At 44.2% G+C, this 18,094-nt stretch overlaps 1 protein-coding gene across 1 annotated transcript; it reads right to left on the reverse strand.

Moving 5' to 3' along the window:
- Positions 1-16,397: 16,397 nt before the first annotated feature.
- ptf1a (pancreas associated transcription factor 1a) lies at positions 16,398-17,652 on the reverse strand. The gene is made up of 2 exons (XM_033982812.2): positions 17,058-17,652; positions 16,398-16,945 (listed from the first exon to the last, which is right to left on the reverse strand). The coding sequence occupies exons 1-2, from the start codon at positions 17,650-17,652 to the stop codon at positions 16,749-16,751; spliced, it is 792 nt and encodes a 263-aa protein (XP_033838703.1). The 3' UTR covers positions 16,398-16,748.
- Between the last annotated feature and the right edge of the window lie 442 nt (positions 17,653-18,094).

The following is an 18,094-nucleotide window of genomic DNA, read 5'->3' on the forward strand; positions in this document are numbered from 1 at the left end:
AATAAACAAAAACAAGATACAAAACTATACACAGCAACTTGACAAACCTGATATGATGTGCAGTAGTTTCATTAGTGGGATGCAGCTGATTGTGTTGTCATAATGCTCTGGAGGGGGAGTGACTTAGCATGGAGTGCTTGTAAAAAACAAACGTGAAACTTGTAAAACACGTTAATACGTTGTTTTGGACGAATATAGCATTTTCAAAACAATAAAAGGAAACATGGTGATTTAGATATGTCATATGTTACAGTTAATACCCCATAGAAGTAAAATACCTCCTCTTTAATACCTCATAGAAGTAAAATACCTCCTCTTTAATACCTCATAGAAGTAAAATACCTCCTCTTTAATACCTCATAGAAGTAAAATACCTCCTCTTTAATACCCCATAGAAGTAAAATACCTCCTCTTTAATACCCCATAGAAGTAAAATACCTCCTCTTTAATACCCCATAGAAGTAAAATACCTCCTCTTTAATACCTCATAGAAGTAAAATACCTCCTCTTTAATACCCCATAGAAGTAAAATACCTCCTCTTTAATACCTCATAGAAGTAAAATACCTCCTCTTTAATACCTCATAGAAGTAAAATACCTCCTCTTTAATACCCCATAGAAGTCAAATACTTGCTCTTTAATAGTTTACAGTAGCCTATATTTACAAAAACAATGTCTTATGAGCATTGTTACACCAATAATCACGTTGGTCCTTCTCTTTGTGTTCATAAAAGCTCAAACATTATGAGACGTTCTGGGCCAAACTCAGTCTTATTACATCCAATTAAAGCTCCAGGATATCGACTCAAGCGATATCATGGGACCGATACCGATCCAGCTAATGTCCCTGGATCTCTCACTCTGAGATCAATGGACTTCATGTGTCCCTCTTGACTTCAGCCCTCCCTCCCTGTGTTCTCCTGGGGCCCTCGCTCTGAGCCGCTGTGATCCCGAGGCCTCCGAATGAATGGGTGAGCGCTGAATGGAGGGGAGTGCATTACACGGAGAGGGCGGAGAGAGGCGGGGCCGTGTCGTGTCGCCCCTCCCCCTGCCCCGCCCCCTCGCGCACACACACAAACAACCGGAGAAGGAAACATCTTTGGACCAAAATCAATCAGTGATTTAGGGGCGAGCGAGAGACTTTTGTGGAGGCTGTGGACAGAAGCGCTGCCAGGACCGGGCTCTGTTTAACCACACATGGGAACGCATTATACACAGAGAGGGAGGGGCAAAGGGGGAGGGGCAAGGGGGAGTGGGGGAGTCAATGTTCATTATAATAGGAATAAGTAGAAAAGAACCCTGGATAATTCAAAGTACCCCTTTTGTTTTGAACTGAGGAGAAGTCAATACAACTTCAGCTTTTCAAAGCTTTTGTTTACTCTACTTAAAGAGGGGGTGTTATGCTGAAAAGATTTTTTGTTTTAGCTTGATACCATGTTCTAATGTTGTTCCCTCATCAAAAACATGCCTGAAGAGGTTTTACATGTCATCCATGCATGTCTGAGGAATCTAACGATCTCTCCCAGGCCCTATTCAAACAGTTCTGTACAAGGCGCCGCCCACAAGCCAACATCACTCATGAAACAAAACTGTACACAGCAACTTGACAAACTTGATGTGATGTGCAGTAGTTTCAGTAGCGAGATGCAGCTGATTGTGTCGTGATAGTGCTCTGAAGGGGGAGTGACTTAGAGTGGAGAGCAAAGGGAGGGGAGACTCAGAGCACCAAAAACTAAAGCGAAACTTATAAAACATGTTAATACATTGTTTTGGGTGAATAACATTTAAACCTAACTATCTCCAAAGAGACAAGCAGGTGCCACCAAGCCTTGTTACAGATCAGATCTGTACAGAGGCGAGCCTTGAAGTAAGAATCTATGTTATTCAAGATATTTTCGAGCAACAAAATTACAGTATGTGAGGTTGAACTAATGATAATACACTTTTCTAAGATACCAAATGTTAATGCCATACTGTGGAATTTTCCAAGGAAAGTGTATCAATGGTTACACGCACATAGTGGACCCTCCTTTAATAACTTGTTTGAGCGTGGGTCTTTTAAAGGGGAGGTCTACAGCCTGTCCTCCTGTCGTCTTTGGTTTAAGACATGTTTATTGTGTTTGATGTTAACCTGCTCTGATTTAAAGTCTGTATTTATGTTCACAGCCTCAGCTTCACACAGAGTCTCAGCTTCACACACAGAGTCTCAGCTTCACACAGAGTCTCAGCTTCACACAGAGTCTCAGCTTCACACACAGAGTCTCAGCTTCACACACAGAGTCTCAGCTTCAGACTCACAGAGTCTCAGCTTCACACACAGAGTCTCAGCTTCAGACACAGAGTCTCAGCTTCAGACACAGAGCCTCAGTTTCACACAAACAACCTCACCTTCACACACACAGCGTCAGCTTCACACACAGAGCCTCAGCTTCACACAGAGCCTCAGCTCTGAACCATTCAGTCGTTGTAAAGAAAAAAAACAACAACATATATTTATATATATATAATATATTTATATTATATATATATATATATATATATATATATATATATATATATATATATATATATATATATATATATATATATATATATATATATATATATATATATATATATATATATATATATATATATATATATATATATATGATTATTCAGTTATTTATGTTGAACAAAATTCAGCTCAAATCTCTATCAAAATCACTACATCTGAACCTTTATAAGACTCAAAATCTGAGCAAAATACTTTTACTTCGTACTTTTTAAGTACATTTTAAATGGGTACTTTGATACTTTTAGTAAAGTAGACTTTTTATGTGACATTTTTACTTTTACTTCAGTACTTTTTGGCTTCAGTATCAGTACTTTTACTTAAGTACATTTATTCATTTGATACTTTTACTTTTACTTGACATTTTGGCCTGATATCAGTACTTTCACTTAAGTGACAAAACTACTTCTTCCTCCGGTGGATTTCTTTTTAATAAACAAACATAAAAATGAAGCTCCACAGATAAAGTTACAACACTCCAGAAACGACTCCAGGCCTTTACACTTTCCTCACCTCGCATGTCTGTCTTCTCTCTCCTCTGCTCCCTCTCCTCTCTCTTTTCTCTCTCCACTCTCTCCTCTCTCTTCTCATCTCCTCTACTCTTCTCCTCTCTCCTTTTTCCTCTCTCCTCCCTGAGCCTGCTGCAGTTGTTCAGATGCCAGAGGAGTTGAATGAGACCAGACTGAAGGGCTCAGAGCTGTGACAAAGGGGGGCACACTTTCAGTTTCTGCCTCACACACATTTCTCTGGCTCATGTTTGAAGAAAAGAGGCTTTGATGTGTTTGCACAAAATGTCTGCCGCTCTGGGACCCGAGTCAAGGCACGTTCACTGTGGAAGAAAACTCCAACTCACCCAAATAAACATGTAGAGGGATGGACTGTGTTCACCTTCTACAACGTGATGATGTCATAACCTCAGGTGGAGGGCGGGGCCTATTTTTCCCAGTAATTACAGAGATATTCACATAAACCCGGTCACACATTTGCAGTGTGACAGACTCCTTCATCACTGCACACATTTCATCTAGACACTTTTTCTGCAGTTTGAAACATGCATTTGAAACATGAAGGTGGTGTCATACACTTTTAATAGTCAAATAAACTATTTTCTATATGAATCTATTTTATTATTGTGTCAGGCCAGTTGCCAGATGTGTGCTACAAACACCAAGTGACTCATTTAAACAAACTCATCTGCCTCTTCTTCCAGACTTTACAAAGAAATGATGCCAACTTATAAACAACAATTAAACAGCCATTTCATCTCGTTGTTGTCATTACACCAGAACATATCAGGGCATTGGGTGAACAATTAATCAAATAAACATGGACATAACATAACATAACATGGACAATACAAAAAAAATGTAAATTGTTGCTATAAACTGTAAATTGTTTACTGTCTGGGTGCTAGGTAACAGTTACAAGATTACATATGTCATATCTGCTGCCCGTGTCCAACCAGGAAGTAACATTATACTGACACCAGAACAGTCAGTAGAAAAAGAGTTTCAGCAAAATCTGTGAAGTGAACGAGTTTGAGTGAAACACATTATAATGAGTCACATGATCTTTAGTCCAGCACAAACCAAGAACAGTATGAAGCTTGTACTCTTATAGTTTTAATAAAATGACCACAAACACACCTGAATCTGTGAGTCCGGAGCCTGACCCTCCAGATACAGACCCAAACAAGTGTGTGTCATTCTTAGTTTATGGACAGGCCTCATGTGAAAGAACCTCCAGAATTCACTCACTGAGCTGCAGAGGCTGCACTAGCACTGAGTCATGACTGTCTGCAGGTGCTGAGGTTTAGGTAGAGACCGTCAGATCAGAGAGATGCATTTTAGGTTTAAAACACCTGGATTTCTGCATTAAACCTGGCAACACAAATGAAAGAGTCATGTGAGGCTCATTCTGCTTTCTGATTGGATAAAGAACCAAAACATCAAATAGACATGTCTAATGTTTTTGTAAGAATAAATCAGCAGTAGAATTGTTATCAGTGACAGCTTTATTTTTTTCTTTGTTTCTCCAGGTAAAGTCTAATGAGAGACCAGAGCAACCTGTTCAAATACAGAACAATACAAACAACAACAAACAAAACACAACTGCACAGGTCCATTTCTAACATTCAAAACAGGAGCAGGTGTCCAGTTTTACATGTCTTTCAAATGGATTCCACTTTTTTCCAAATTTCTGTTCTAGTGCGGCCAGTTTTTAGACAATCATGAGACCACTTCTCCTCTTTCTCTCTCCTTTCCTCCTCTTTCTCTCTCCTCACCTCGCACTCCCTCTCTCCTCGTTCTCTCTCCTCCTCTCTCCTTTTCTCTCCCTCTTCTCCCTTCTCTCTCATCTTTCTCTCTCTCCATCTCTCAATCCCTCTTTTCTCATTCTCTCTTCCCCTTCTTCACTCTCTTCTCCTCTCTCTATTTCTCCTCTTTCTCTCTCTCAAACTCTCACTCCCTCTCTCCTCCCTCCCTCTCTCTCCCCCCCTCTTCTCCTCCCTCATTCTCTCCTTATTCGCTCTCTCTCCACCTCTCACTCCCTCTCTTCTCTCCCCCTTCCTCACTCTCTTCTCCTCCCTCTCTCTCCTCTTGCCTCCCTCTCTTTCCCTCTTCTCCTCCCTCCCTCTCTCCTCTTTTTCTCCCTCCACCTCTCATTCCCTCTCTCCTCTTTCTCTCTCCTCCTACTCCCTTCTTTTCTCTTCTCTCTGGCCTCACTCTCTCCACCACTATCTGCTTCTTCTCTTCTCCTCTCTCTCTCCTCCCTCTCTATTGCTCAGTTTTTAGACATAGTCAATCATGAGATCTTGTACCAAAGTTCATCAAAAGGGTGGTACATTGAGTCGTTGTAGTATAAATATAAATTTAACATTTTATAAATACATTTTATAAATACATTTCATACAGTGTTGTTTTCTTCTGACACAACCTACTTTTTCATGTGACAGTGATGGATTAAACTCATCACCTTTTATGAAACGAAGAGTTGAGTGAAAGAGTGAATCTAAAATCCAGCACAGAAAGAAAAGCAGCTTGAACAGTTTCTTTTCTGCAGTTCAATGGGATACAAGATTCCCTTTAAACATTTGACTAAAAATTCCAAGTTAAAGTGTTCCCTGTTTTAGCATTCCCATCACAGCCCTCCTCGCGGCGTTCCCAGCGCTCGTGTGTGGGAACGGGACAGGCCTAAAATCAATTATGGCCCCGCTCCTCATGAGGCTGTCAATTAGCTTGAGAGAGAGCGAGTGCTAACGGACGCTAATGCTAACATGCTAGAGGCTGCCAAACTGAAGCTAACTGCCTCAAACTCAATCAGGAGCCGTTCATTTGACTTTTATCTCATTTCTGTTGCCCCCGGAGCTAAATTACAAGACCTGCACACACGGCGCTCGGCATGGGGCTAACCACTCTGCCAACACGTTTTGTTTGTTTTTTTGTTTTTTTTACAGTGGTTTAGCTCCATTTAATTTAATCCAGGAACATATTTGTAATTCAGTTTTATATACACTTTAATTTACATAGACATGATGTATAGGTGACTTTTATAAGACCATACTAACACTAATAGGTTGTGTTAATTTCATAGTTTCACATGGTTTCACATGGTCTGTATAACTCTATGGGAGATTCACTGTTTTTGAAAGAAATCTACAAACTTATGATCTACAAATGTTGAAACGTATCATTTTGTGTTTGGGATCGGCTCCACAAACTTGATTGGTCATATTAATCTTATGTCTTCAAATTATTTCATCTGACAACAATCACTTCTTTGGGGTTGAATAATGGCTCCACTTTCTGAAGATGTTATGAGAAAAATCATTTGACTTTTGTTTATTTAAGCTGACAGAGAACACACTGAACTTTATGCCAGTTTTTGTTTCATGTGAATAGGCCCAGTGATTACACAGATGTGATTACACAGATATTAACCATAAACCAGGTCCACACATCTGTATCTGACAGTTACACAGAGAACTTCACCTGAGATCTGACCTGTCTCCAGCTCAGGGTAGAATGTCTGTCTGCCTGAGACACACTGACAACATGAAGTCATCAGAGTGGGAGACATGTCTTGCTAAAGGGCACAACAGGCAAGGGCATTCTTCACTGAGCCCTATATAGAGAAATGTATCTTGTGTGGCTAGCACTTTGCCTCAGAGCAAGAAAGTTCTGGGTTCGATCGCAGGCTTTTCTGTGTGGAGTTTGCATGTTCTTCCTGTGTCTGTGTGAAGTTTGCATGTTCTCACTGGGTCTGTGTGAAGTTTGCATGTTCTCTCTGTGTCTGTGTGAAGTTTTTCGTGAAGTTTGCATATTCCCCCTGTGTCTGTGTGGAGTTTGCATGTTCTCCCTGTGTCTGTGTGAAGTTTTTCATGAAGTTTGCATGTTCTTACTGTGTCTGTGTGAAGTGTTTCATGAAGTTTCCATGTTCTCAGTGTGTCTGTGTGAGGTTTTTCATGAAGTTTGCATGTTCTCACTGGGTCTGTGTGAAGTTTGCATGTTCTCACTGGGTCTGTGTGAAGTTTGCATGTTCTCCCTGTGTCCGTGTGAAGTTTTTCATGAAGTTTGCATATTCCTCCTGTGTCTGTGTGGAGTTTGCATGTTCTCCCTGTGTCTGTGTGAAGTTTTTCATGAAGTTTGCATATTCCCCCTGTGTCTGTGTGAAGTTTTTTGTGAAATTTGCATGTTCCTTCTGTGTCTGTGTGAAGTTTGCATGTTCTCACTGTGTTTGGGTGAGTTTTGTTGGGGCACTTCATTTCCCTCATCAACCCAAAACATGCACAGGTCAAATCCTCCAGCCTGGTCCTGACCAAGACTAGCTCAAGATCTGGAGATGGGCCCCTGAGTCATTGTGTGCAGCTGCGACAGACACACCTCAGTGTGGGTGGGCAGCACAAGAAGGTCCCGGGTGTGATTATCAGGTCAAAGTGGAGGACTTGTGCATGTTCTCTCTGTGTCTGGGCACTCAAATCTCCCCCGCCAAAATGGAGATCTGGACCTGGCTGCTGCTCCAACAGGTCCAACAAGAGACAGAACTGAAAAATCAAGCTACTTCAGATTTGTGGATGCTTTGGGTTCAGCGGGGCCGAAGCGCTGCCAGAACATTGAAGTGCCGGCCTTTGTTAAAGTGTGTGTTCTCTGTAGACCCTCTGTGCTCCAGTGGCTGAGCTCCAGAGCCAGAGCGGAGCAGTACGCCGCAGCGGGATGCCCCACCACCAGCCTGCCCCTTTATCCCGGAGGAGAGGAGCTGGTGCAGAGCAGAGCAAAGAGCAAAGACAGGAAGTAAAATATGCTCCGGTTTCCATGGAGACGCAGGGTCCACAAAGCGCTTGGACCACAGACCGGAGCTCAGAGCCAAATGGGACCAGTCACCTGCGCCTGGGGGATTTTTACTGTTTATCCTCACACCAAAATCAGGCTAGAAACATCCAATCAGACAGTCTAATCAGGAAGTCAAATCAGAAGAGGAAAATGTGTTCAAACTGGGTTTTTGGCCGTGATCCAAAGCCTGATTTGAATTCTCGATGCCTTATAAACAGAGACACAGACTTTATATAAGTAAAGTTTTCCATGAGCAGTTCAATTGATCAATTAGAAGCAGTCACCTGATGGTCAAAATAATAATAATCTCAACTGTTATGGTTTTATTGGTGATGTTTTGGGGGTTTTTTGTTGTTGTTTTTTTTATCTGGCTGGACTGAGTACAAGTCTGATGATGGAGCTTTGTGGAGGGGAGTCCTGCTGTGAACCCGTGCCATATTCAGAGTATGAAGAACACAATGCCAACACAAAGATAAAAAGGTAAAAGCTAAGACGCAGGTCAAAAAGGCCAAAGGTAAAAGACATAAAACTTCAAACTGTCATATTTAAAAAGAGAGAAACAACCTTTGAGTCAGCTGGACGCGTCTTTGCACTGACTCCAGAGTCTCTGTAAGTTCCAGATCAAACTCAACAAAACACTGTGGCCGCTTATCAAACTTTGGTTAAAAATTCAACTTGTTACGCACTTCTTTCCGCGTCCACGAGCCTCAGGGACGTGCACAGGACAGTCCAAGCCCCGCGCGCTCTAACGCTTTGTCTCGGGCCGGGTCAGACCCCTCCCCTCCCTCCCCTGCGTGCCCGTGCAGTTGCCAGGCTCCTCGCGGTAAAGCATGCATCATTTTTCAGGGCTCCGCTGCTGGATGTCACAAAGCGCTGCTCGCCGGGGGACAGCCGTGTGTGTGCGCTTGTTCTCCGGGCTGAAGTTCAGGGAGGCCCGGCTGCTCTCTTGTGCGGCTCTAAACGCGGCGCAGCAGGGAACGATGAGCCAGACAAATGCATCTGTGTGCGGGTCCGAGCGGAGTGACTGCACAGAAAGAGCGTGAGGCAGAGCAGGCCTGGACACAGCCGCTTTATGCGCACGTCAAATCAATCAAAACAAAGGGCACAATGAGCGGCTAAACGCGGACTTTATGCTTTTGAAATGGCCCGGGCCGCTCCCGCACCGCCGGCCCCAGCCCCGGCCCCTGCTCCGGCCCCAGCCCAGGCCCCAGCCCCGGCCCCTGCTCCGGCTTTTACGGTCTGTGTGGCCGGAAACACAGCAGTTATTATTAATGTGATTCTATATGATACAGCAGAGCGACATTAGCATATCAATCATTACAATAAAAGTCAAAAAACGGAACAAAACGTGTGAACAATGTGCGCAACAGGCTACGTTTTAGCCACAAATACAGACACTTTTTACCTTTTTATAAGTCTGATGAGTTATGAGGTTTTATTATTTGTTGGCCTCAAAAGTAAACAAAACACACTGCTAATGAGCCAGCGCCATTTGGTGACATCTTTTAAAAGACTAAATGTCCATTTTGCTTTATCCTGGTTGTTTAATTCATGAATGAAATTATCTGTGAAGCAACATAGTGATTCCTGATAGGTCACAGTGTGAATAACTCCAATGATGACGCACACGCTCAAGTCTTATTATAAAACGTGACCCAGAAATATTTTGTCTTAAGTGACTAACAGCAACACGAGCTCATATCCCCGCACACTCAGCCAACAGGAAGGAAACAGGTAAAGGCCCTGTGAATATGTTCTGTCTTGCAGCTCTACAGGTGCGGCGTAGGTTGTTTGAACATTATGGTTTATTTTTCAGATTCGATCCGTTATATCTTAAAAAATAAGTCACTTTTTTCTATAGCGCTTTTCCATTTTCAAGTCACTCAAAACAGTTTACATCAAGGAACCAGTCACACATTCATACAGCAGTGTACACAGACACTGGGGCGAGGTGGGTTAAGTGTCTTGCCCAAGGACACAGCGACAGTATTCATCTGTGGGACATGGAACCGCACCGCCAACCTGTGGGACAGTGGATGTTTATGTCGAGATAAATAAAAAGCTTTGAGAAGTGATGAGTCATTATCCCTGATGCCCTGCCCGTGACGTGCCAGACTCGTTAATAGGTTTATGTATGATCTGATTTATCGCCGTGTTTACAAGAGCCGCCTCGGATAAACCAAATCAAACGCTGATTGTTGCTCGAGCTCATTCTCTTTTGTATTGTCCGTAGCGGATCGTGACAGGCCGCAGTCAGCTGGCCCGTTCATTTCCATCCCATTGAGCAGCCTGTGAATGCGCGGCTCATATTTCACCGTGGGGCACGCAAAAGCTGTGCACAATGCCGCTCATATCCACCCGCATTCAGTGCGCACAATGATCATAGCACGGCGGCTTTGTGCGGCCCGAGTCAAAGCCACTGCCCGGTCCCCAGCGCGGAGGTCAGGCCGCCGTGTTCCGGCCCGGAGGGGGGTCCGAGCTGAGGCACAGGCACTCAGCTGGCGCGCACACGCACACACACACGGACGCGCGCGCGCACGGGCACGAGCGGTGGGACTCATGCCGATGACGCAGAACGGTGGGTGCACGTTTCAATTTGTGCCAAATTAGACTCACAGTTAAGTGTAAATAGTAGATCATTACAGGACAAACCAGTCACTCAGACAAGTTCACACGAGTTTAGGCCCGAAATATAAACCTTCATATAAAAGCCTAAACAAACCAAGTGACCAAAAGTGACCATGACGCATTTTCCCATATTTCAATAAACTATTTCACACATATTCCTTATTCGTTCTGACGTTTTTTGCTACACAAAATGAGGTGTGAAATATGAGGAATTACAACACCAGGTAATCTCCAAATGCGTAAAAGGGTTTATACACTTCATAATGGTCATAATTGTACGACCATAAAGAGCAGTAAATAAAAGGCCACGTTCAAACGTAGAGCCCAAACACAGAGGTGTTGTTGACTAAAGCTGAGTGATAATCCGTGATAAGATAAACGGGATTGTCCCAGTGTCACATTTGTATTGGCCCGACGCCCACCGCCTCCTGCACGCGGACAAAGGAGAGCATTTGGACACTTCACTTTAAGGGTTAGGGTTAGCATAGCCGCTATAGCTCAGATAACCAGTAGAACACACACGCGCGCGCATGATATGACATCTATTCAATGGTTGGGTGTGTAAAGCTGATTTTAAATATGGATTCATTTTTCTGTCAGCGCAGTAGAGCAAAAGTCTATTTTCTGGACCGTGCTGCGGTCACGAGAAAAATTACACTATTAAATACATTGCGTCTCATCAAATACTTTACATCAGTGCATGATCTCACAGCTCGTGTAACAGCACTGAGAATGAAACCGCAATTATAATATTAACTGAGTTAAATAAGTCTCTTAAGCAGCTTTACGCACAGTGTGTATCCTGGTTTATGAGCGGCCTGTGTGTTTATAGCTTGGTCTTGCGGTCGTGTCTTCACCTGTAAAAATAAAGTTTATTTACATATTTGCACACAATCATTGTTTAACTCATCTTTAGGACTTAAGTGGTTAGAGCATTCAGCTAAAATGAACCAAAACATTTGTAAATATTTTAATTTACACCACAGAAATACGCACAAGTCAAACTTTACAGAATACAACATCCCCATAAACCCTTTGGATTATTACGCAAGGTAATAAATCAACATTACGCATGGTTACGCAGCGTAATAATAGGCATAAAATCATTAAATAATTCAGTGAATACAAAAAATAAAAGATTGTAGAAAATGAGGTGCCACGTTCATTTGAATGAAGTCTTTTTAAAATCCGCATAAATTAATGTCATCGTGACCGACCACGTGACCTGTGCCGTGGTGCTGCGGGTGCCATGCGCTCCTGACGCACCATTACGCAGCAGAGTGCCCTCTTTACGCACGGACATCCTGCTCTTCACAAAAGTATTCATCCTCTTAATATAGAAGTAGTATAATCACCGTGGTTCCTTTAAGGCATCACGATAGGGCTTATTCGTTTTTCTTTATTTTGGGCCGAGGATTATGGACCAAAATATCGAAGACCGTGAGCGCGTAAAAGCATCAAATAAAGAAACTTTTTAGACAAAGCCTGGAGCGTGTACAAAGATCCGCGCGTGCACGCTCTGACCAAACATCATAACTCACTTTAACACAACCCACACTCCGCTCCACGTGGCCCTGTGTCTCACGCCCGTGCGTCTTTAGTGCGTCATCAGCGGGACCCGCGCGCGCGCAGCCACTTGTTGCCAGCGCATAAAGTTGGCCCCATTGAGAAGTTAAATATCCCGACAATGACACAAGTTAGGAGCACGAGGGCTCCACGCGGACAAAAGCCCAGCGCCTTAGCACCATATGCTTCATGGTTACAGCCGCTCCGCCTTTATCAGCGCCAGAAAGTGCCCCTTTAAACTTGGATAGCCTCCTTTATGTGCGTGAGATGGAGCACTCGCGCTCCGCTTTGACTCGAGTCTTTCTCTTTTGAGCCGCGGCCACCGTCGACGCCGTTTCACTTCACCATAAGCTTTTCATCACGCGCCTTTGTCCGCGCTGAAAGTAATGCTGCGAATCAAAGAGATAACAATATTTTCCATCCGCGCGCAGACCAGACAAGAGCCCTCGAGCTTTGGCAAAAATCAAGGCCGCTCATTCATGCTGTCACTCCGCACCTGTGCTCCCGCATTCAAACTATCCAAACCTGTCCCTATTAACATGAATTATTCACCGCGAGCACAAAGGCTGAAACGGAGCAGGTTGAAGTCTGTTTATGGCCCCGTAATGTTTTATTTTGTCTGAAGACGCGGCCAAGCTGGCACGCACGAGGAGGAGGCCGCTCGCTGCGCACTCCAGCATCTGCCTAATCCCGATCAAAAATATGACACAAAACACGGTAATGGAGGATTTACGAAGCGAGCGTAATGAGGAACCAAGCGACAAGAGCGAGGCGAGAGAGGCCAGAGACAAAGGCGCAAATGGGACTCGCCGTATGGAGACGAGGCGCGAGGGGAGCAACAGGTGACCGTCTCCAAAGAGGACACGGACGCTGCGCTTTCTTTACAGTGAGCGCGAGACGGAGCTTTAATTAGGTCGAGCCGGAGGAGCGCGAGCAGGGACACGAGGACATGCACTTAGAGAAGAAGATTTTAAAAGTAAAGGTTTCATTAAGAACAGCTGAAGCGATATTGGTCTTGACATATGGGAAATTCGGACAGTTCACGGTGACACCTTTACGTAACGCCATAGCTGGTATTTGGGGAATTTGGAGAAGTTAAAAGGAATCATGACGAAATTAACGATATTTTGTCTCCATCTGGCACAGTGACATTTTTCTACAGCTTACTTCACGTTCTTATGGTATTACAGCGTATATCGCGAGATTTTAATATGGCTATAACCAAATCTATTGTCTCCCAATCGATATTTAATGCCTCCCTGAGTGTTTTAACATGCCCGTAATTGGCCACTTACGGATGACAAGTACGGCCCCTGAGTGACCGGGGGCCCCAGCGCACACAGCACTTGACACGGAGCCACAGGGAAAGCGGCGTGTTCATCTATAGGAAGAAGTCGTTGAAGACCTGATGCAGTGAAAAGGTTGAAGAGCGCCGTAAGAAGGCGCCCTGTGGGGTTACTTCAGTCACATGTGTTTGTGTAGGCTGTTTTTAATTGAACCCATAATGTGACCGCGCCTCGTCCTTTCACAGAAAACGCTTCTGTCCCGAGTTTCAGTTGACACCACTGCATTCTGTAGGCCAATGATAATTAATACAGGTGTAGCTAAAATGAGTGCAGTTAAATGCAGATTTTTAGTGTGCGTTCTTGGTTCTATCAGTAATACAATTGAGCAGGTTCAACATTTGTCAATTTACCTTTTGGGTGTTTCTTATGAGAATACAATGTAATCAATATGAAAAATGGATTTTACACCCATGTCGGAGTAGGACATCACATTCTAAAATATGAAAAGCATATCTAACATGTGGGGTCTTAAATAAAGAGGTCAGACTTAAGCTATGCAGTGCTCTGGCTTACACAAACGTGTGGAGGTGTTGAGCAGTCTTTGATTTGGAGAGACAGACCAGAAAAGCGATAGGAAAATGACTAGAAAAGGTGATCAGAGCGCTCCTCTGAGTTCCACGAAGCCAAGTCAAATAAACCCGACGTTTGACACACGGTGTTTATTCATTACGCGCCTGTACAGCCACAGGGAGGCTTTGATCTGCTGTTGTTTACTGTACAGACGTATCTGACTCACTTTTTGGCAGGTTTTCTGTGAGGGGGGGCGTGTCCATGCTGTGCGTCCGTGCCACATTGTTCCAAACATGTCCCTTATTGCGCAGATCGTCATTGTGTACAGTGTCCTTGTGACCAGGACAAAAGCCCGGGGACATTAGACTGTGCCAAAGTGTCCAAGACGCGCCTGTCTTTGGGCAGCTGCTCCGGGACAAGCTCGGCCTGAAAAGAACTTTAAACCAGGTGCGTCTCTGGAGATACAAGGAGACTCAGCTCCGAGGCCGGGCCCCCTCCGCCTGCGCCGTTCAAACAGCAGCTCGGAGCCAAAACTGTCCAATGATCCAGAGCACATGCGCAGCCAGGCACTTACACACGTTTCACTGAGATTAAAGTGTAATGCTTTTATCACGGTGCGAGAAAAGGATGTATTTTTCAGGACCTCCAAAGTGTCCGAGAGGGGCCTGTCTTTGGGCAACTCCTTTTTCAGATCCATCTGAAGAGGCTGTCCTTAATCAAATATTAAATGTAGTATTTTATACAACAGCAAGATGACACACTGAATCACCTTCGGTACAGGCCACACCATAAATACTGTTATGAGCTTCATTAACGTAACATAAAAACATCAAAATTAAATAAATACATACAATATTTACATACTAATGCCAAATGTGGCAGGTGTATTTTATTTTAACAAATCCTTTTGGTGCATTTTCATAAATAGTCATAAATGCTGAAGTACAGATATTCACTTATTCACTTGAGAATATATATATATATATATATATATATATATATATATATATATATATATATATATATATATATATATATATATATATATATATATATATATATATATATATATATATATATATATATATATATATATATATATATATATATATATACATTTACACACACACACACACACACAGTGGTTATTCTCTGCTCCGTCCTCAAAACTCACCACATTCAGATATCCAGTGTCTGTGCGCTGTGACTGCAGCTTCTGTCCCATGCTGCTTTAGTCTGTATCTGCGGACCTGATAAACGACCGATCCGGGACAAAAACAAAAATAAGAAAAAACACCGCTTTCCTTCGTCCTTACGCGGTGTAAAAGTCTCAATAGTAACGCGCTAAAGTCCAGAGCTACTGTTTAAATCCTCTCCGCCACCACCAGCTGTGATCAAAGCCCCGCGGAGGAGGGAGGGAGGCGCAGCGGAGCCGTGCCAACCCTTTCCGGACCATTACCTCCACAAGAGTCCCGAGGGTCCGTTTACGTGGAGACGGCTTTGAGAGCGCTGAGTTCACGGTGTATTTAAGAGGGCGCATTTCACGTTTTCTCCGCGTAAAGTGAAGTCACGAGGAGCTTTAGGGAGTTTTATTTGACGATACACAGTCTGTGGGCAAAGGCCATAGGCGCACCGACACTGGCGCAGGTGCTGTGCGGGTTACAGTGATCTATGCTCGACAACATGCGCGTGTATTGTCCCTTATAAATGTTATTCAACACAATCTCTCCAAACAATGACCAATACACATTTTTGTCACGTGATAAGCGGGTTTAGAAATCAGTACTCATCTTTGACTTTCTGGGCTCTATTAAATGAACAGGCCTGATACATTCGGCTGTTCTCAAATTCATTTGCGTAAAAACATGTCGTTATGTACAATATCTTAAAACAAGCGCACTAAATCGGACCAAACTATCCACCGGTTGCCTCGTTGTGGCGCAGAAATTAGTGCGTAAAATTCAACGGTTTCCAGATCACTGCGCTTTGGCAGCTTCTGCTGCGTCCGTGCGTAAAACCATTACCGGACACACCATTTAGGCGCGCATGTCCCAGAGCGAAATGAGCCACAAGTGCGGGTTTAAATTACAAAAACATCACAGAAAATGCATTATATTTGCGCAAATAAGGAGATTCCCACGAAGTATTTTTGAGTAAAAGCCGCAAACCGAATCCCAGACGCGTGTGCCAGCTGGGTATTATTCTCCAAAGCAGTTCATTCACGGGGCTAAAGATAACAGATATTGGGAAAGTTCCATCCAACATTGATCCATCTGACTGCGTCACTGAGGCTGCAGCTCAGAATTATAACCTACGAGAATCTCATGGGACCAGGTACAATATTACTTTTCGTTTTTTCTCCTTTTATATTTGACCCATGTGCCCCACAAATGACGTAAACACAAACCACACTAACGTTTATCACGTGTTTCTTTTTTATTTAAATTATTCAGAAATGTTCTTTTGAATAAAAGTACAAAAAGACAAAGACTTTGTCACATTGAGCTCATAAACACATTTGACAAAATGCTGAGCGGGTTTGATAAAGCGAGTAGAAAATTATGGCTCTGATTCATGGAATTAAATTAAATATATTACATTTATAGCGCACATTAAATAGATTATCCGCTGCTTCTTTACAAAAATATGAAAATACTCTCTATAAATATATATATAAATATGTACAACACAGTGGAAATATTACACTGCACACGCGTGCGCGCGGCCAAATGCCACAAATAATCCTGGCTCAGTCCTGGTTCAGGCTCAGTCCTGCCTCAGTCCTTGTTCGGACCCGGTTCACTGGTTCCGTCTGGATTAGACCATGAGGCCCAGGGGCAGCTCGTGCGTCAAGTCTGCGAGCCCTTGGTGCAGTTTGCGCGGGTCTTCGGGGGTCCAGACCTTCGCGGTCCGGATCACGCTTTGATCCCGGAGCTGTTTCTGGTCCGACCAGGATAGAGAGTGTCCCGCGAGAGGCGGCAGCCCGAAGTCCGGGTCACTGGGGGACGGGGACCCTGAGCGGAGAAGAGAGAGAGTGTTATAATGCGGCTGCATTTACACAGATGGAAGTGTCACTTGTGTGATTTGATATTTATTTAAATATGTGGGTAAAAGACTTATACTTACGGGTGCCTCTGTGGCAGATGATGACCTTCTTGGGCTGCGCAGGCGCGTCAGAGCCCTGGTTCCGGAGCGGCACATCAGACTGGACCAGCTCCGCGAGGAAGTTGATGTACCCGATGGCGAGGCGCAGCGTGTCCACTTTGGACAGTCTCTTCTCGTAGGGCAGTGTGGGGATGTGAGAGCGCAGGCCCTCGAACGCGTCATTGATGGACTGCATGCGCCGCCGCTCGCGCACATTTGCGGCCTGACGCAGCTGCTGCAGTTCACGCTCGGATCTGAGGCGTCTCCGCCGCTTTAGGAGCGCGGTGTGGGCCCCCAGAGGAGACAGCTCTGGAGCGGAGTCCGCGCAGAAAGAGAGCGACGAGGAAGACGAGGAGAAGGACAGGTTTCCCAGGTCATATTCCGCGTCGTGCCGCTCTCTGCCGCCCTCTTTGTAAAAGTCTCTGCCGCTCTCTTTGTAATAATCTGTGAAGGTTAGAAAGTCCACGTCTTCGTCCAGAAAATCATCTGGGTCCAGGTCTCGCGAGGACTGGTCCGTGAAAAAATCCTCTTCATCAAAATATGGCGGGGTCAGTCCCGAGAAGGGCTCGAGCTCCATCTCTGCTCTGTGTCCTCGAGGTGCACGGGGCCCTTAAATACTGACAGAGACGCGTGCCGAGTGGCCACAGCGCCAACCAATCACAGCGCATCAATCCCAGCGCACCAATGAGAGCGCGGTCCGACAGACGCTCGAGAGATTAGCGCGAGTCTGCACAGCGAGGCCACGCCCCCGTGTCCTCGCGAGCTGCAGCTTCAGACTGTTCAAACAAATTAACATATAAATAAAGTTATAAACAGGCTCCTTCTTAACGTGTTTATCTGTAAATTAAACAAACACATTTCTCCACTGTCCGCTGCTCAGAGGAGCGGGGCTGCTGGGGCCAGCGGTCACGTGACGCTTGAAGCTTTTCAAGTTGTGTTGACCCGAGTTTGTTCATGTTTGTCTTTGACCTTTTTATACCGTAAATAAAACAGCGTTCCTTTTAACACAGTTAGTAAAC

The sequence above is a fragment of the Periophthalmus magnuspinnatus genome, chromosome 17 (genome assembly GCF_009829125.3).
Source record: "Periophthalmus magnuspinnatus isolate fPerMag1 chromosome 17, fPerMag1.2.pri, whole genome shotgun sequence".
NCBI lineage: Eukaryota > Metazoa > Chordata > Actinopteri > Gobiiformes > Gobiidae > Periophthalmus > Periophthalmus magnuspinnatus.